General features: G+C 40.1%; 2 protein-coding genes across 4 annotated transcripts in view; one reads left to right on the top strand and one right to left on the bottom strand.

The window, feature by feature from the left end:
• The window catches only part of ptprz1a (protein tyrosine phosphatase receptor type Z1a), a 72,853-nt gene extending 60,300 nt beyond the window's left edge, over positions 1-12,553 (top strand). For 2 of the 3 annotated variants that reach the window (XM_079567666.1, XM_079567668.1), the window contains exons 16-30: positions 1,347-1,367; positions 1,515-1,611; positions 2,224-2,306; positions 3,968-4,102; positions 4,180-4,314; positions 5,184-5,347; positions 5,452-5,587; positions 5,922-6,068; positions 6,852-6,945; positions 7,030-7,103; positions 7,187-7,318; positions 10,748-10,903; positions 11,051-11,193; positions 12,009-12,144; positions 12,242-12,553. In XM_079567666.1, coding sequence (XP_079423792.1) covers positions 1,347-1,367; positions 1,515-1,611; positions 2,224-2,306; positions 3,968-4,102; positions 4,180-4,314; positions 5,184-5,347; positions 5,452-5,587; positions 5,922-6,068; positions 6,852-6,945; positions 7,030-7,103; positions 7,187-7,318; positions 10,748-10,903; positions 11,051-11,193; positions 12,009-12,144; positions 12,242-12,385 — 1,797 coding nt within the window. In that variant the 3' untranslated portion in view covers positions 12,386-12,553. The remainder of the gene's footprint in view (positions 1-1,346; positions 1,368-1,514; positions 1,612-2,223; positions 2,307-3,967; positions 4,103-4,179; positions 4,315-5,183; positions 5,348-5,451; positions 5,588-5,921; positions 6,069-6,851; positions 6,946-7,029; positions 7,104-7,186; positions 7,319-10,747; positions 10,904-11,050; positions 11,194-12,008; positions 12,145-12,241) is intronic. The other variant, XM_079567667.1, reaches the window with a different exon arrangement.
• Positions 1-20,004, bottom strand: part of LOC306971420 (troponin I, fast skeletal muscle-like) — a 164,658-nt gene that overhangs the window by 136,411 nt on the left and 8,243 nt on the right. The gene's annotated exons all lie outside the window — the stretch shown is intronic.

Genomic DNA, 20,004 nt, shown 5'->3' with positions numbered 1-20,004 from the left:
GATGTGTCCATTTGCCCATGATTAGTGAGGCAGGAAGCTTTCAGTCTGCCCAGGAGTTGTTGTCATCGTTTTCCATTGTGGCAAAAAAAAAAGAAAAATTCCAATCATCAGTACTTGATTGAATAGAAGTAAAGACATTTAGCTTTTTACCTCATGTGGCTCCAGTGGTCTGTAAACTGGCTTTATGCACTCTTAGATGGATAGTTTTTCTCAGGCCGATGCCAATATGCTTTCGCCGATATTCTTGGCCAATAGTTTGGCCGATTTTTTAAAAATGTCAAATTTACAATCTTGTGTATGATGCTTCTAAATTGTAAAAAGTGACAGTGTTGAACTGTGACAGCAGTGGGCTCTTTATTAGAGGAATAGGGTTGATTTATTCAGGACATTCATGTTTAGTAGGTACTTCAGAGGAAGCTCATTTCAAAGACAAACAAAAAACGTTAAGACTCTATCTTAAGGTTCTGACATTACAAGCAAAAGTCTCCAACATAAAATTCGACCAGAGGTGTTTTAAGGCTGTGACTGAGCTCTTTCCAATGTCAAAAACGTCTCAATCACTATCAGTTCCGGAGATATTGGCCGATAGCAGATATTGTAAAATACCCAAATAATGGCCCAATATACAGTGTCCTCTACTTTTAGATCTGATATAACCCTGATCTATGTTTACCCTGAACTTGCTAATCTCCACCTCGGTTCATTTGCGTGACCCTAACCGTCCTGTTGTTGTGAATTGGATCTGTGGAGCCCAGGTTGTATCTTCTCTCCATTTCTGTACAACAAGAGTTTCCTCATGGAGACAGTTTCCATCACGCCTCTCTCAGACCATATCCTCTCCTTGGCTAAAATTCAAAGGTGTGTTTTTTAGCTTTGAGCTGGAGAGGCTGTGGATGTTAGGGTAAAATGAAACAGAAGTTAGAGGTGCCAAGCGTGGCGCCTAGAAGAAGAAGACTGAAAAGATTATTTATGGCTGCAGTGAAAGGGTACATGAACCTGGTGGACGACGAAGATGTAAAGGATAGGTTTACACTGATGAAAGTGTACTGTACACTGTACTGTCCTCTTGAATGTAGTAAATGGTGCTTGTCTATTTCTTTTTGTGAGTATGCCAATGTTACCGTCCCTTTGTAGGAACAGTTCTGGTAAAGAGACTTTCTCTTAAAGATTTGCTTCATAATTGGCCATCGTGGGAAGGTCTCAACCAAAACTCTTCCGCTGTTGTGGCATGATTTGTATCTGTGCCTTTTGTGCATAATGTTTGTTTCTGCACCTTTGTTTCCGTCCTGTGTTGTCATGGAAACGCCTCGCTGACCGCTGGCTGCTTCCTCACTTCCTGTCTGTAGATCCTGAAGCAGAGCTACGAGGTAAGACTGCCCCGTGTCCTGTTCAGCTCAGTGCGCTCTTCTGCATAGGCAAAAAAGACTGACACGCAAACAACATAGTGTGCTATTACTGTGGGAGATTTTCAGACACCTGATCTTGTACATTAAGATACTTATGTGTGCCTATAGGAGGTGCAGGTGTGCACTGTGGACATGGGACTGACCACTGACATCTCAAATCACCCCGACAACAAAACCAAGAACCGATACAGTAACATTCTGGCCTGTGAGTACACTTTTTTTCATGTTTATATTCTAGATGAGTTGGCAGTGGTAATTTATGAGTTGAATGATTATTTGTTGGGTCATATAATACGCCGTAATATGCTGACTTATATATTTTTAAAATGACAACTTAAAGGCGCATTATGCAACTTTGTATGTGGAAAAAAAATAATAATAATTGTGCGTAATTGACCTTGTAGTGACCTAGCGGCTGTTTGAGTGGTCAGCATGGCGCCTTTACTCTCCATCACAGTGGTCTCTAGGACGCTCCAGAGTCAGTTGTTTGTAAGGTTTTGTCTTTTCTGTCAGCGTAGTATTTACTTTTAATTTTATTGTAGTTTTATTTACAATTAATGAATAAAAAAATGCAACATGCTACGACACCTGTAGTGGCGCATAAGGCCTCTAGGGGCATGAGTTACTTAGTATGGCTTTAACAAATGCTTCTGGAAAACGACAGCACATCCTGCTTTTTCAGGCTTGAGGCATATTATAATTTAACATTCAGTATCTGGATGTAACCAAAATTATCCTCACAAGTTGTCAGAAAAATGCATCAAAACCTTTCAGTCTTTCACCCTTTCAAATAATATTTTGTTTTGCTCTCCTGCAGACGACCACAGTCGAGTGCGGCTCTCGGCACTCACCGACAAAGAGGGAAGGATCAGCGATTACATAAACGCAAACTTTGTGGATGTACGTTTCCCCCTTTTTAACAGCTTTTATCTTCAGCTCTACCATGAAGGCTTTTGATCATATACTGTAGTTTCTGATACCTAGCACACATTTCCTAAACGTAGAACAGTTTTCTATATTAAGATCAACTTCACAAAATACACCACTCTTGGCTTGGGAGTAACATATTTTGAATTCTTTGTGCTAAAGTTACGCGATGAAATGTCGTTTAAAGCTGTTTGAATAGAATTGAATTGAAAAGATGTGTTCACTGTTTGCATCTTGTGTTTGCTGTGTAAGACAAAAGGAGCGAGAGAGAAGCATTTTGTGAACTGTGCAAACGTAAACTGTGTTCAAGGTTTTGACAAAAGAGTTATATTTTTGAGTTCGAGCGGGTGATGGCTTAGTGCAAAGGCATTTTAGAGTCTTCAAAATGTCTTGCTCTGTCTTCTGATCGCCTCTTGCCAAAACACCGTTGTTCTCAGAGATCCCCGTGTGTCGATTACCAAATATGTCCATGAGGCATTGTGCAGCGGAGGCAAATCAAAAACTGAGTGTTCCTTGGCAGTTTTGTGAAAAGAACAGGCGACAAAAGCAGCGAGTGGCAGTCAAGTTGGTAAAAGCGTTTGGAGGATCTCTCACAAGGCTCTCCAGTCTGTCAGTCAGCCGAAGGTCGCTTCTCTATTCAAGCTCTGATTGGCTGCTGCCCTCAACAGAGAAGAGCACGCCACTTCTTTTCCCCACACCGTTGTATTCCGAGTAGCTTGGCAGTTTCAACCCACTCTTAACTTTGCACAAAAACACCATCCTTGATTAGTTTTTTTATTTTTTTATATATATATCTATATCTATATTTTTTTGTTGTTGTTTTTTTTTTTTTAAAGAAGAAGTACACAGATTTTATAATAACCTTGGGACTGGCCTAAATGTGATACAGAAATATTGTAAAAAAATAAAAAAAGGGAGTTTGCAAGAACGAAAGATCTTCAAAATACTGCAATGACGCCACAGTTTGTGTAAGTGGGAAGACAATTCAGCCACCTTGCCTGAGAACAGCATTTATACTCTGGTTTATGAATCAGTTTGAGTGTTAACTTTTACTGTTTTAGTCGATTTATATTTTCATACTGTATATTGCATACACAAGGTTTAGTTTAGAGGAGGAGGTGGGAATGAATAGTTAAAGCAGTACTAAGTAACGTGTTTACCTTAATAAATCCGTTTCGTAGACCCTGTGGGGGTAATACAAGTGTTTATGGGATGTTTGGAGGGTCTTTCATCTCCCCCTGGTGTCTCTGACCAGAAAACCATGTTTGCAACTTGACTGCCACCGGTGCGGAGAAAGCAATACACACTAATGGAATCATGAAGAAGAAGCTAACATGCTAACGGGCAAAGCTAACTGCGGGCTAACGTCACTTTAAACAGTATTTACAGCCAAGTTTGAGTGAAAAAAAATATTTCCATTGTATAATTGAATGCACAGTAACCCTCTCTCCCTTCACTTTTTCTGTCAGCGTAGTATTTACTCTCCAAGACAATTAATAAGTTAAAAAATCGTAACTTGCTACTACACCTGCTGTTGCACTTATGGCCGCTAGGGGGAAGAGTTACTTAGTACTGCTTTAATATGAAAAGTGCTAAGTTTTTGGTCAAATCAAGTGCATTTTCATTTTGCCCAGGGTTTTAAGAAGCCAAAGCTGTACATCGCCGCCCAGGGCCCGCTCAGATCCAGCACGGAGGACTTCTGGAGGATGGTCTGGGAACAAAACGTTGGCGTCATTGTCATGATCACAAACCTGGTGGAGAATGGACGAGTGAGTTGAAGTGCTGACGATGGTCGTTTGTTTCTAATGCTCTCTGTGCTAACTGTGGCGCGTTCACTGCCCCTCAGAGAAAGTGTGACCAGTACTGGCCGGCTGAGGTGCAGGAGGAGTACGGCAGTTTCCTGGTGACGGTGAAGAGCTCGAAGTCGTTGGCCTATTACACTGTCAGGACGTTCAGCATCAGAAACACCAGTAGTAAGAAGGTCAGATTGGCTTTATTTAACTGATGTGTTCATTGGTAAATGCTAAATGAATTAGGATAAAGGTTAACTTGATTGCTATTAAAATAGCACCAAAATCTCAAATCATTTCCATTAGAAAAAAAAAATCTGCTTGACATTTTATTTATGTTTTATTTAGGTATTTAGGTCTATGTGATTGTGATGCAAAAAAGCTATTGATGGTTCATGCATGTAAAATGTATGAGCACAAAGACCTAGTTTTATTTAATATTAGCTTGTTGTTGGCCAGGGGTCTTGAGCTCATTTGTAGCGGGGGCCAAAAAATGCGAACACAGTGTTGATTGGGGGCAGAAACAGACTTTTTTTTTTTAAATAAGTATTAATAATTTTTTGCGTTATAATGCTTTAAAATACACATAACAATCACATAACCTATCCATGTACATCTTTTTTTAAGCTTTCGAGGTGTTCTTTGGTCCTACTGTTATGCTTTTGAATTTAGACATTTTAACTCACAAGCTACAAACTCAAACACCCAATTAGTGTTAGTGTATGGGAAGTGTAGCTCAAACGTGCTGAGTAAAGAAAATAATTTCAGGGGAAAACAAAAATCAGTTTGCAAGGATCAAGACTGTTTGCCCTAAGACATGTCCTTGTGGCAAGCAACATCCATAGATTTACAAAAGGCCGAAACAACATAGGCTATAAAAGAAAAGACAAGGCATGTAAAAAACTTCTTTAGCTGTTGGGTCACAACTATATTTTACACACTATAATTCTTTTCAGTGAATACAGTTGGTCGTCCACACTTTATTTAATTTTCTTCCTCTGCTTTTTCGACATTTCTCTCAATTCCACTTGAACTCTTGTTCTTACCTTATCACCCCTAGGGCTCTCAGAAAGGGCGTTCCAGTGAGCTCACAGTGACCCAGTTTCACTACACCCAGTGGCCCGACATGGGTGTGCCGGAGCTGGCCCTGCCTCTGCTCAGCTTCATCCGCAAGTCGTCCCAAGCTCGGACGGACCACATGGGCCCAATGGTGGTGCACTGCAGGTAGGAAACTACAGTCGGACCAACAGGAATTCTTACCATAGTTACCAAACACTTTGCCAGATTGTTTTTTTATTGTTATGTTATTGTCATATTTCGTTGTTCAGCGCGGGAGTTGGTCGAACGGGGACTTACATCGTCCTGGACAGTATGCTGAAGCAGATCAGAGACGAAGGAACTGTCAATATTACAGGATTCCTCAAACACATTAGGACTCAGAGGAACTACCTGGTCCAAACTGAGGTAAGGGATTAAAAAAAAAAAACATTTCCAATATTTGTTACAAATATGAAATCAACTTGATGAACATACAGTATAACCTGCAATTTTCCGGAATGTGGCTCTACGCAATGGCGGTCAGAAAATTAAGACTTCAAAATGCCAAACTTCATGTCCTTAACATCTGCTGCTCTCTGCATTACGCACTTCAATACACTGAGAACTGGTCAAAAGAATTAATTTGAATCGCTAAGACCATTATTATGGGCTAAGTTTCTGGACAAAAAAAGGGTGACTGCAGCCCTCTTGAACTCCTCTGACTAAGACGGCTTTGTGAATCATGTCTGTTTTTTTGCAGGAACAATACGTTTTTATCCACGACGCGTTGGTGGAAGCTGTGTTGTGCGGGGACACGGACGTAGCCGCCTCTCATTTGCACAAATACGTGGACGAACTGCTGACCCCGCGGCACGCCGGGAAAACGCGCATCGAGAAACAGCTTAAGGTCAGCGCTCTGGATTGTGACGGCGTATTGTCTCTGCTGTTGTACTGGTCAAGATGTGCTGTATGACTGGGACTCCTTTTGAGTAAGCAGGTGTAAGTCATTGGTGCTCAACTTATATCTCAGTGACCCCTATTTAACGATTGAATACATCCTTTCTAACATAAAGAAATAATACAAAATAAAAGCCATTCATATGAAGTTGAAGGGTATGCCACCCCTTCAGAACAACTCTATCAACATAGTTTGGACGCTCTGGGGACCCTTGGGAAACTTTGGGGGAAGGTTTATGGTACGCCCACTGCCAAATTATTGCAAACGTTCAGTATTTTTGAATTAAAACAAAGGCCTTTCATCATAGTGCTCGATTCAGGTGGGGGTTAAGAGATCAAACAGCTACAAGATCACACTTCAACATAATAACCAATAGGAATAAGTATGAATACGATGAATATACGTGCTGAACCTCCTGTATCCACCATTTACACATTGAAAAGTATATTTTATCTATCTCTAGGTCATTTGTTGATTGACTTCATAGCAAGCGAGTTACAACATTGTGCCACGCTGTGAAAGACACTGGTTTGAACATGAACTGTAAATACCACGTATCGTTATGTTTTCCATCATTACCGCAAAGAGGACAATACTCCTCCGCTCAGACTTGTGCAAAGTGCTTGACATTTCCCCGTTGCGCGTGATTCAAAAGGCAAGAGTTGCTGTACTTAAGAAGTGAATATGTTTGGAGCTTCAATGTCATTAAAATGTTGCGTTTTTTTTCCGCAGCTGCTCTGTCATTCATCACCAAAGCGGAGCGACTTCACCACAGCCTTACAGGAGGACCACGCCAGCAAAAACAGAAGCCCCGCCATTTTGCCAAGTGAGTAACATGCAAAAAACAATGAGTAACTTTGCTCATCTCGTAGTTGGTTGGAAACACTTATTCCCGCTCTTTCCTTGTTAGCGGAGAGGTCTCGTGTGCGGTTGTTGACATCAGCGGGAGAAACCTCTGACTACATAAACGCTTCATACATTACAGTAAGGGCTCAGTATGAATGTTTTGTTCTTTTGTGCACTTGTTCATTTTTAGTCAGACGCTGATGCTGTCCATAAATGCACAGGGTTACAGGCATAGCAGTGAATTCATCATTACCCAGAACCCTTTGCCCGGTACGGTGAAGGACTTTTGGAGAATGATATGGGACCACAATGCTCAGGTCATCATGTCGCTGCCCGGGCCGACTACCACTGGGGTAAGGCTTCTGTTGTTCATGTATAAGTATTGCAGCCCCTCACAAAGTATATAAGTCTTTAACAAACAGAATGAGCCATGATTGCGATAACGTGAAGATCTCTCCCCCTCCGTTTTTGTGTGGGTTTGATGGCATTTGGCTTTGGTACTTAACCATCACGTCCTGGATTTCTTCATTCTTCGCGTTGAAAGGCTTACATTACAACAATGCAAGTTGTATACAGGAATAAAAAGTGCCTATTGGCCCTTTCTGTCGCTTTCATGCCTGTCCTTGAAAGATTTTTCATCACCGTACAGTGGCAGCAGTACTCGATGGTGATACACGCTGGCCAAGTGTGCAGTTAAATCTGCTCGCCTTTTATTTAAGATCACCAACCTTTGTGTAAAGTCTTAAAACTTGGTTAATGATGATGGTAATACATCAACATGTAACCATTATTAGCATTATACATGTCTGACGTATAACATACTGTATATAGTATAACAATCAGGGGCGTAGCACCAAATTCTGGGCCCTGGGTACAAACTATCTTGGTGGACCCCCCCATTTGAAATTCACATTTCATATTCTCTGTTCTTTGACCACATGACAGTGGTTTAGTGGTTTGACAGCGCAGTTCATTTATATTCTATTATAACTTTATTATATATACCTTAACTAAGTGAAAAAATGGGTTGGCCAAAAAAGTGCTTCATGTACAAACACATATCCAATCCAATGGGTACTTTGGTCATGGTTTGTTTGTTTATTTGTTTGTTTGTTTGTTTGTTTGTTTGTTTGTTTGTTTGTTTGTTTGTTTCAAGTCCATGTTTGAATTGAAATTTCATCTGATTTGGATTCAATTACAGAAATTGAATAACCTTTAACCCTGTGGTGACATAGATATTTAGATTAGGGTGGAATATTCTACTTTAATTGGGCCAATTGAAATGGCTAGTTTAGAGCATAATGATTATTAGCATATCACATTAAACAGGAGGACTGAACTAGGGACAGAGGATATTTGTGCTGAGAATAACACATGTGTGACTTTAAAATAGGCATTAAAATGCTATTTTACAAAAAAATGATGATACTATGATGTCTCTGTGGCCACAGGCCTGAACAAAAAACTCAAGGGCTTCAGTCTGATTTAGTCTCACCATATTTGAAGCCTATACCTTTAAGTGTATAGTCAGTAAATTGTTGTTGTAAAAAGTTACGCTGGAATAGACTAAATGGCACGAGCTCCACCTTTCACTAGAACCAGGTTGACTCGTCTCCAAAGCTGCGCATTTACAATGCGTGGATTCCAAATGTGCGCGGCTAATTTGCATAATTAATTCGGCGAAAACGGCGTGCGCGACCTGTGGCTTTTGTCACTGTATTGGCCTGATGGCTCAATTACAATAAATATGAGGAAAGAGAAACTTTAGAGGTTAAAACGAGGAGAGAAGGAGCTCTGTCTCTGTCTCTGACTCTGCACCATCCACTTCTCAGTGCAGGCAGAGGCAGGACTCACCTAACCTCATGTTTAAGTGTCATTTATGACAAGAAAGTTTCCTCTAAGGTCCGCTAGAACAGGCTAGTGTTAAATAAAAGCACATAAGAGCGAGGTAAGACTAATATCTGTCTTTCCTCATAGCTCTGTGTCATTACATTACAGAGTCCACCTCATCAAGTCACTGCTGAGCTGAAGCGCACGGTGCTTAACACCGGTGTGTGGGCTGAACCATTTGGCACATTTTTAAAGGGGTGTCAGGGCCCTGAGAAATTATCAATCATTATTGTTTGTGCAAAATTCTGGGTAGCAACCATTGTATTTTAGCCCCGTTGTTTAGTTCTTATAGTACCAATTGTGAAGAAACTTAGAAAGTACAGTACATAACACTTTTTGCAGCATTATTGAGGGCCCCTACCCTGCTCTGGGCCCTGGGTACTCAGTACCCTTTACCCCCCCCAGTCCGACGCCCCTGATAACAATATATATTATTGACCGTATAGCAGCAAACTTTGAAGTGAGACATTGGTTGGGTCTCGGGTGTCGCATAACGAAAAGACTATAAATGTAGTCTTTTGATAAAAGAAGCTACAGACAAAAGCCAGCGGTACCTAAAAGTAGGTGAATGGATTTGTTAGAGGGGGTTTGGCCCCAACCCCTATGGGTGGTCCAAGCTCTTCAAAAGTATTGGGCGTGGCACGGGTGTCCTCCCCAGGGAAAATTGTATAATTCAGATGTGATTTCCTGCATTCTGGTGCATTTTGAATATTGCATATTTTCAGTTGGTCCATTTAAATTTAGCCCACTTTATAGATACAGCACTGCCAATAATACCACTGAAATATGACATATGTCAAGCCTTTGTTTGTTATATTTTTGATGATTATGGCTTACAGTCCGTTTCAAAATATTAACATTTTTATGTTGGGGTTTTTTCAAGCTGTGAGCCATAGTTATCAAAATTATAACAAATGAAAGCTTGATATATCTCACTTTGCATCATGATTTTGTCTTACAGCTTGTAAAAAAACACAAATTCAAAATCTCAGAAGATTAGAATACTGTGAAAAGGGACTGTATTGTAGCTCAAAGTGTCACCTTTTCATCAGCTCATTCATCCACAACACCTGCAAAGGGTCCCTGAGACTTTAAATGATCTCTCAGTCTGGTTCAACCTGACAGTTGGGCAGAAAACCATCATTGACAGCCTCCATGAGGGAAAGCCTCAAAAGGTAATAGCAAAAGAAGTTGGATGTTCTCAAAGTGCTGTATCAAAGCACATTAATTGAAAGTTAAGTGAAAGGAAAAGTGTGGAAGAAAAAGGTGCACTAAAGTGTGGGGGACCTTCACAAGGAGTGACTGAGGCTGAGTCAGTGCATCAAGGGTCCTCTTGTTGAAGCATCCTGGTCTTCATAACACCTCAGCAGTGCCACAGGCTGATAACATCCATGCCACGCAACCGCATTAAGGCAGTAATTTAAGTAAAAGGGGCCCAAACCAAGGTTTCAGAGGGCCCACATTTTTGTTTAAAATATATATTTTTTATTGATTTCATGTAATATTCTAGTCTTCTGAGATTTTGAATTTTGGAGTTTTTAACGAGCTGTAAGCCATAATCATCAAAATCAAAACAAACAAGGGCTTGACATTTGTCACTTTCCATGGCATGAGTTTATATTAGTTTCACATTTTAAGTTGAATTACAGAAAAAGAATAACTTTTTCACGATATTGTAATTATCCGCGTTTGTAAGTACATTAAACATTAAGCAAAGAATTACTGACCTCTTAATATTATTATTGGTATAGATTTTTAAAAAAATCCAGATTGGTCAGGCCCTTGTCTGAACTAGGACCCTAATAGCACTGAACTGAACAGCATTAGGGGTAAAACAGGATTGATCACTTGTCCATAGGAAGTTAATGTGCTTTCTTGATTATGTTTCAAAGGGGGAAGTGGAGGCAGAGTCCAGTGTCTATTGGCCTTGCAAAGGAGAGCCTCTCACCTGTGAGGCGTTCAGGGTCACTTTGAAGTCTGAGAACCACATCTGTTTGGCCAACGAGGACATGCTGGTGCTGCAGGAGTACGCTCTGGAGGCTGCTCAGGTAAGACACTTTCACAAATACATAAAGCTATATGTATAATGTGTTGGAATAAACCATTATAGTTACATGCCCCTAAATTCACTTTCACTATTCACACATTCTTGTTACTCTGAATGTGTTGATGTGACTTTTGTATTCAAAATACAGGACGACTACGTGCTGGAGGTGAGGCATTACCGCGCCCCTCGCTGGCCCAACCCGGACAGTCCCATGAGCAGCACGTTCGAGCTGGTCAATCTGGTCAAGGAGGAGACCCACGTGAAGGAGGGGCCCACCATCGTGCACGATGAGTACGTTTTATGGCAATGCTTGGATGTCATAGTCAGCAAAGGAAAATAAGTGAAATACTGTCAGCTTCAACTTTGTTTTGAAAGTCTTCTATTGTGCAGTGAGAGCATTGACTGTCTGCTTGTTTTGCCTTGTTATTGTTGTAAATTCACAGCGTCTTTGGCAAATGAGACAGTTGAACTTTACTAAACTTATTTTCTAAACTCAGAGGCGTGGGAAGTGGGAAGCCAGGGGTAGCACAGACCACCCCTGGAATCTGATTGGCCTGCACAGGTGCCCAGGGTTGCCAGGTTTGCAATATTAACATCGGGCAGCTTTTCTTTTCTTTTTTTCTTTCTGCTGGTGAAAAATACAAATCTGTGAGTTTAAGCCTGTTCTCTTTTGCAGGTAAAATAGGATTCACTGGAGGAGCTAATCTGTATACAGTACTTGTAAAAAAACATTGGAAATTCTGGTTGCGCCGTATGTCCACTGTCCCGGTTTTATAGATATTTAAGGGTGGGTTTGGCTGTCGATAACTGGAAACCCTGAGACACTTTGTTGGGTGAAATGGCCTGTATATATTAATAATATATTTTAGGCTATATATTAGTCCATGTCATTACAGGCCTCTCTATTGTATAATTCATGCTTTTATAACAGATGACTTGGAAAATGGCTATATCGTAAAATCACGTCCGTCACTCCATATTCACGGGCAATTTAGCAGCGTTTTAGACCACTCCGTAGCAACTGTTTTCAAAAATGACACCAGTGGGCGTGGTCCAGAATCTGCAGCAATGATGGCCATATAAATGTCTGTCTTTGTGTTTGACAGTGTGGGCGGAGTCACAGCAGCGACCTTCTGCGCTCTGCTGTCTCTGAGTCGCCAGCTCGAGGCCGAACAGTCGGTCGATGTGTTTCAAGTCGCCAAACTCACAAACCTGATGAGACCGGGAGTGTTCAGCGATGTAGTAAGTTCATGTTTACGGCCTTGTGGTGATTTTGTGATTGTTCCTCACACTTTAGAGTTCACAAAAATGCGCAATGACTTTCTTTCTGTCCGCACAGGAGCAATTCCAGTTCCTGTACAGGGCCATGCTGAGTCTGGTGGGCAAACAGGAGGACGAAAGAGCGCTGGAGTCTTCAGACAACAACGGGACCATCGTCGTGGGAGCAGCCAGCACCGCAGAGAGCCTGGAGTCCCTCGTCTAACACACACCACTCTGACACAATGGACTCTTTAACGGAGCGTCTGCCGTCTTAAATCCATCAACCATTACATACAAACCTATCAGGCACAACATTTTAGGGGCCTTAAATTTCTTGACATTTCTAATTAAGTTTGTACCTCCGAGAACTACTGAAAGCGTCTATTATTCAGTCTCAACAAATCAGTTCAGTTCAATGATGATGCATTGTGAGCTTTTTCTATTTGTTCACATTTCAGAAATACAAAGTTAGGCCAAAAAGTCAAGTATCAAAGTGCTCGACTTTGTTTTTGTCAAACAATTGTTCTGCGGGGAAGGTGCTCAGGTTTTAAGAGAAAACTCTCTGCGCTTCACCTACATCTAAATTCTTATTTTCTAAAAAGGCTGTTCTGACTCCCTGGAGACGGCTGTTTCGTTAGTTGCTCAACAAGCTCACTTAAATCCTTGCGCTTGCCCACTTTTATAAGTTATCTCTTAACCTGTCCGTGGTTATAATGTTTCGCCTGATTGGTGCGTGTGTCCATTAGATCATCCTTTTCCACTGCCATAGCTCCGTGCTGCCATGCTTATGCTGGACTTTTGTATTGTGCCTTTTTGTATACTTTATTGTGTCCTTCTAACATCTTTGATACCGTATTGTAGAATAATATTGGATGTTTATTTGTAATGGCCACACTAACCATTCCTTCTTAAGTCTTTGTATTTATTGGCACTGAGCCAAAAGCAAAAAGGGAAAAAACTTCTTTTTACATCAAATTGATATTTTGTAAGTGTCTTTTATAGAAGCTCACGCACTGAATTATTTTGTAAATACTACTGCAGCCGTAGCACCCGCGAGCCATCAAAGGTGACCATTTGAAAAGGGCCTGGAATAATTAAGAATATTAATCTAATGTACATAATATTATAGTAATCACTTGATGGACCAAATTTCTATTTATACTTTTAGATTTTTTATATTTGACCGTTGTTAGTGCTGTCTCATTTTAATCACGTAGCCTGAAGGACGTTAATTGCTTTTATACTTTTGTAACAGACTAAACGTAATGCATGGGTTTACTGACATAAACACTGCTGGACTCTTAGCTGTAGGGCATTAAACATGGGAAACTGCCATATAAAATACAGCTGTTTGGCTCTTTCTTTATGTTCCTACTATTATGTGTTGTATATATGGTGTCCTCCAAGGACTCATTTTCTCCCCCGTAATTTGAAAACAAGATGAATAGACTGGCAAAAAGTATAATTTATGAATAATTACTATTTGCATCATATAGTTTAAATCATATCTAATCTATGAGTGAATGCGTGGACATGTGAACAACAGGTCGGGCAGTTAATGTAATAATGTAATGTGTTATTATGAAGGTCACTTTGCTTTGATTAATTCCATGTCAAGACTCTTGTTTCGCCGCAGCTCAGAGGATAAAGCACTCGGTAAGACCAGTGGAGTGAAGATATAGATTGACATTGTGTGTGTCAACGTAAATTTTTGATACATTTAGATGCATAAACTGCTAAAATGAGTAAAGAAAGTCATGTTGCTTTAGTCAAACAGCATATTCTTGCTCAAATTACCCACATTAGAACAATAGGTGCCTTCTGCATGACGTCACGCCAACTAAGTTACTCCATCTTGACGGGATACATGCTAATGAACTCCAGATAAACTCACACCACGTTTCATTTAAAATCTACATTTCAAAACCGTTGAAATGCCTGAAACTTGTTGCACAGTTGGATGCAAATTAGTGGTATCAGAATTTCTCAATTCTTTACTCTTTTAATGGGGTCCCATTGTACTTTTCAATCAGATATCTCATCAGATTATTAGCCTATTGAAAACTACTGTAGCATAGAAGGATTTACTGTCAATGTGAGGTTTACTGTTCGTTAATCTGTGAAAGAGCTATCTATACTACAAGCTGGGTGTCCAATTCATGGTGTTTTACAGCATTTTTAGCCTGCTGGCTAACAATATATGATACCCATCCTGACTCAAAACATCTGTATGCAGAAAGCCTTTTATATGCTCTCAATGATTTTCCTGTGTATGAAGACGGAAAGTCTATCAAGAAACTATGTACTATGTAAATATAAACTCGAGTGAAGGTATGACCGAGAACTTCACGTCAGTAAATAACTCGGCCGGAAGCGTTTATGGGTCTGTAATATCCAACAATGACAGTTTGTTTGCATGTCAAAGTGCTGCATTTCCTTGTGAGTTGTAACAGATACAGGTGAAAAAACACTGCATAATTGTGTGGAATCACAATTGTTTTCTGTTGCATTCGCCATTTTTGTTTCCCTTCAAATGTCGCACGCTTGCATTTCTAGTCACGTGACTGGGAGACGCCTATACACAGTCTACTTTAAAAATATCCGGTTTTATGTGGACAGCGCCCTCTTCTGGAGGAGTTCAACTTCCACCTTTCCCCCAACATTCACAGTAGTACAAGGGGACAGCTACGTGACTTCTTTTTTTTTTTTACCTTTATTTAACCCGTCCCACTGAGATTAAGAATCTCTTTCAATGGCAACTGAGCAAAGTATGAAAGCCACGGTTGGAACCCACTGACTTACGTGGCATTAGTGAGCAGCACGGTGTAACTATGAATACCGTCACAGATTTCCGTTTCCATCGCTTTCCCCATTCTCTCATGTTTTGCTTTGATGACATCAGCTACACACAACTGCAGATCTTCGATAGTTGCTCAACAAGCTCACTTAAATCCTTACGCTTGCCCACTTTTATAAGTCATCTCTTAACCTGTCCGTGGTTATAATGTTTCGCCTGATTGGTGCGTGTGTCCATTAGATCAGTGTTTTTCAACCTTTTTTGAGCCAAGGCACATATTTTTCATTGAAAAAATCACGAGGCACACCACCAGCAGGAAAAAAAAAAAAAAGTAACTCTGTAGCCTATATTCAGTAGGAACACCGTATAGTCTCGCTAGACACAATGCCATTGATCATCACAAATGAGCTACCTGCAGCCACTTACTGATATGGAAGAGTATTACATGATTACTCTGCCGAAACATTTGAAAACTGTACATTATTTGCGGATAATAATTAATTTATTACCAAAAAAAAACCTAGGTGAAATTGCATAATTTCCCAAGGCACACCAGACAATATCTCACGGCACACTAGTGTGCCACGGCACAGTGGTTGAAAAACACTGCATTAGATCATCCTTTTCCACTGCCATAGCTCCGTGCTGCCATGCTTATGCTGGACTTTTGTATTGTGCCTTTTTGTATACTTTATTGTGTCCTTCTAACATCTTTGATACCGATTGTAGATTAATATTGGATGTTTATTTGTAATGGCCACACTAACCATTCCTTCTTAAGTCTTTGTATTTATTGGCACTGAGCCAAAAGCCAAAAGGGAAAAAACTTCTTTTTACATCAAATTGATATTTTGTAAGTGTCTTTTATAGAAGCTCACGCACTGAATTATTTTGTAAATACTACTGCAGCCGTAGCACCCGCGAGCCATCGAAGGTGACCATTTGAAAGGGGCCTGGAATAATTAAGAATATTAATCTAATGTACATAATATTATAGTAATCACTTGATGGACCAAATTTCTATTTATACTTTTAGATTTTTTAGATTTGACCGTTGTTAGTGCTGTCTCATTTTAATCACGTAGCCTGAAGGACGTTAATTGCTTTTATACTTTTGTAACAGACTAAACGTAATGCATGGGTTTACTGACATAAACACTGCTGGACTCTTAGCTGTCGGGCATTAAACATGGGAAACTGCCATATAAAATACAGCTGTTTGGCTCTTTCTTTATGTTCCTACTATTATGTGTTGTATATATGGTGTCCTCCAAGGACTCATTATCTCCCCCGTAATATGAAAACAAGATGAATAGACTGGCAAAAAGTATAATTTATGAATAATTACTATTTGCATCATATAGTTTAAAGCATATTTAATCTATGAGTGAATGCGTGGACATGTGAACAACAGGTCGGGCAGTTAATGTAATAATGTAATGTGTTATTATTTTGAAGGTCACTTTGCTTTGATTAATTCTACTCTTGTTTCGCCGCAGCTTAAAGCATAAAGCACTCGGTAAGACCAGTGGAGTGAAGATATAGATTGACATTGTGTGTGTCGTAAAAGGGCTTCACAATTGACAAATATTGCGATTTTTATTTTTGATACATTTAGATGCATAAACTGCTAAAATGAGTAAAGAAAGTCATGTTTCTTTAGTCAAACAGCATATTCTTGCTCAAATTACCCACATTAGAACAATAGGTGCCTTCTGCATGACGTCACGCCAACTAAGTTACTCCATCTTGACGGGATAGATGCTAATGAACTCCAGATAAACTCACACCAACGTTTCATTTAAAATCTACATTTCAAAACCGTTGAAATGCCTGAAACTTGTTGCACAGTTGGATGCAAATTAGTGGTATCAGAATTTCTCAATTCTTTACTCTTTTAATGGGGTCCCATTGTACTTTTCAATCAGATATCTCATCAAATTATTAGCCTATTGAAAACTACTTTAGCATAGAAGGATTTACTGTCAATGTGAGATTTACTGTTCGTTAATCTGTGAAAGAGCTATCTATACTACAAGCTGAGTGTCCAATTCAATGTGTTTTACAGTATTATTAGCCTGCTGGTTTAGCGAAGTGTCAAGTAACTTACCTTACTCATGACAATATATGATACCCATCCTGACTCAAAATATCTGTATGCAGAAAGCCTTTTATATGCTTTCAATGATTTTCCTGTGCATGAAGACGGAAAGTCTATCAAGAAACTATGTACTATGTAAATATTGCCAAACTCGAGTGAAGGTATGACCGAGAACTTCACGTCAGTAAATAACTCGGCCGGAAGCGTTTATGGGTCTGTAATATCCAACAATGACAGTTTGTTTGCATATAGAAGTGCCACATTTCCTTGTAAGTGAATTGTAACAGATGTAGGTGAAAAAACATTGCATAATTGTGTGGAATCGCAATCGTTTTCTGTTGCATTCACCATTTTTGTTTCCCTTCATTTCTAGTCACGTGACTGGGAGACGCCTATACTTATGCTGCGTCCGAAATGGTCAGATTGCTAAGAGCTCTTACGCCAAACCGGATGTGCGTCAGCGTCCGCCATGGCAAGTTGCTTCCGAATTGGTAAGTCAGATAGGAAGTAGTTAGGAAAAGGAGCCTTGATGCTAACTATCATGGCCACTTAAAGGAATAGGCCACCGTTTTTACATACGGAGATATGCTCTTACCTCACTTTAGTCTAGTTAATATATCCCCGTCTGGTCTTTGTCCGTGCGCTCTGTCAGGCAAACGGAGCACATACGCAGCCTCTCCCACATGTCACATAGCTCCAAAAAAGCTCACGATAGAAGCTACCAAGCTCTTCCACGTGTTCCCTATTTAAATAAAGTTACGTGAAGGGTTTTCATGCGAAGTATATTTACACAGAAATGTAGCATGTCGATTTTATAAGCAAATAAAAAGGGGAACTATATTGTGAGGCGTAATGATACGAGGAGTAAAACGTCCGCGCAGTAACTCCTAAAGACTTCCCCCGCTCACTTCCGTCAATAACCTTTAGGAGTTACTGCGCGGACGTTTTACTCCTCGTATCATTACGCCTCACAATATAGTCCCCCTTTTTATTTGCTTATAAAATCGACACGTTACATTTCTGTGTAAATATACTTCGCATGAAAACACTTCACGTAACTTTATTTAAATAGGGAACACGTGGAAGAGCTTGGTAGCTTCTATCGTGAGCTTTTTTGGAGCTATATGACATGTGGGAGAGGCTGCGTATGTGCTCCGTTTGCCTGGCAGAGCGCACGGACAAAGACCAGACGGGGATATATTAACTAGACTAAAGTGAGGTAAGAGCATATCTCAGTATGTAAAAACGGTGGCCTATTCCTTTAAGCATAGGGACCTCTGATGCTAACTAACCGGTGATTAGGAGCTATGTGCCATCCCACAAGCCACTGCGCCAAATCCCCCCACCCCCTCGCCCCCACCCTCGAGTGATTCATGCGCAACCACTGTTTATTGACAGGAGCACATTTAATAATAAAAATAATAATAATTAAAAATTAAGATTCTGCACAAGCCAAATTTTATAAAAGTGATAAATCCATTTTGTCGTCCTCACAGCTCAGTCACATGTCAGAGTGTTAAAGAGGAAACTCAGGAAACAGATTAAATGCTTTTGTTTTCATTTAGTAGAAACTTAAGCCACATGGATCATTTGCCACTGTAGCTTTATGAAACAGCTGTTGAAATAAAATAACACTAAAGGGAAATGTATATGGATCATTTGGATTTATTTTTCTCCTTAAATGTCTTTGTTTGGACACTATGTTGTTGTTGGACACTGTACAGTAGGGGGCGACATGCGCTTTTGTTTGGCCTGCACTCCACCAATAACTTTAAAGAAGAAGAAAAACAGCTGTTGGTGATGTCACTTCCCTTTCCCCTGTTTAAGGACGGATGGATTGTGCAAATTCTGCTGAAGCTCTAGTTCACTAACTGCACAGAGGTCTAACAGTCGACCCCATGAAAGGTTAAGGAGTCAGTTGCTAGTGTTAGTGCTTAGAGGCTACAATTTGATGGTTTCGGACGCAGCCACAGTCTAGTTTTTTTTTTTTACCTTTATTTAACCCGTCCCACTGAGATTAAGAATCTCTTTCAATGGCAACTGAGCAAAGTATGAAAGCCACGGTTGGAACCCACTGACTTACGTGGCATTAGTGAACAGCACGTTGTAACTATGAATACCGTCACAGATTTCCGTTTCCATCGCTTTCCCCATTCTCTCATGTTTTGCTTTGATGACAATCAAAGCAAGATCAGCATCACAACTGCAGATCTTTTAAACCAACTTCCAACTTGATTAGGCTGCATTTTATTTAGGGGGAGTTATATTTAAATGCACTTGTAACTCGAGTTATTTAAATTGTAATGACTAATATATTATTGTATTTTGTGATCTTGTAATGCATTACCCCCAACAATGTACAGTACACATATTCTAACTATGTTGATAATTAAAAGTCACATTTGTAAGATGGCCCTAAAGGAAAAACGACTGAGGCCTCAATGTACACCAACGAAAACAACAAAGGAACCAGTTGCCAGACAGTAGGCACAATATGCAATACATGAACTTGTTTCAATATAATACAAAGACTATAATTTCGAGCTGCTGGTACACAAGTGGGTAAAGCACTTGTTTAAAAGACTTGCGGTGAGTGCAATGGTCTGAGTCTAAATCCCGTATGTGCTGTGATGAATGAAAGGAGTTCTCATGTGCTCCAGTGGTTGAGTTCCAGGACATTAGAAAGTCTCTTCTGCTTCTCTGCAGGATGAAAGTCTTTTTATGATTCAAATTTAGTAGTAATGAAAAACAACAAAACTTCACAGACTTAAGTTACACAAATGATTCAGAGCCTCTGCTCGGTCCATGGAAACCAACTAATGCCACCACCACCAGGCTACACAAGGCAATAAACCACACTGATATAACTACCGGTATAAGCATCTCTATAGGATGAATGAGAGTGTGTTTGCCGTGACGTGTCATGCACTGTCCTGACCAAATA

The sequence above is a fragment of the Gobius niger genome (assembly GCF_951799975.1).
Source record: "Gobius niger genome assembly, chromosome: 12".
NCBI lineage: Eukaryota > Metazoa > Chordata > Actinopteri > Gobiiformes > Gobiidae > Gobius > Gobius niger.
The sequence above is the reverse complement of the archived record's forward strand: the minus strand, read 5'-3'. Positions and strand labels throughout refer to the sequence as shown.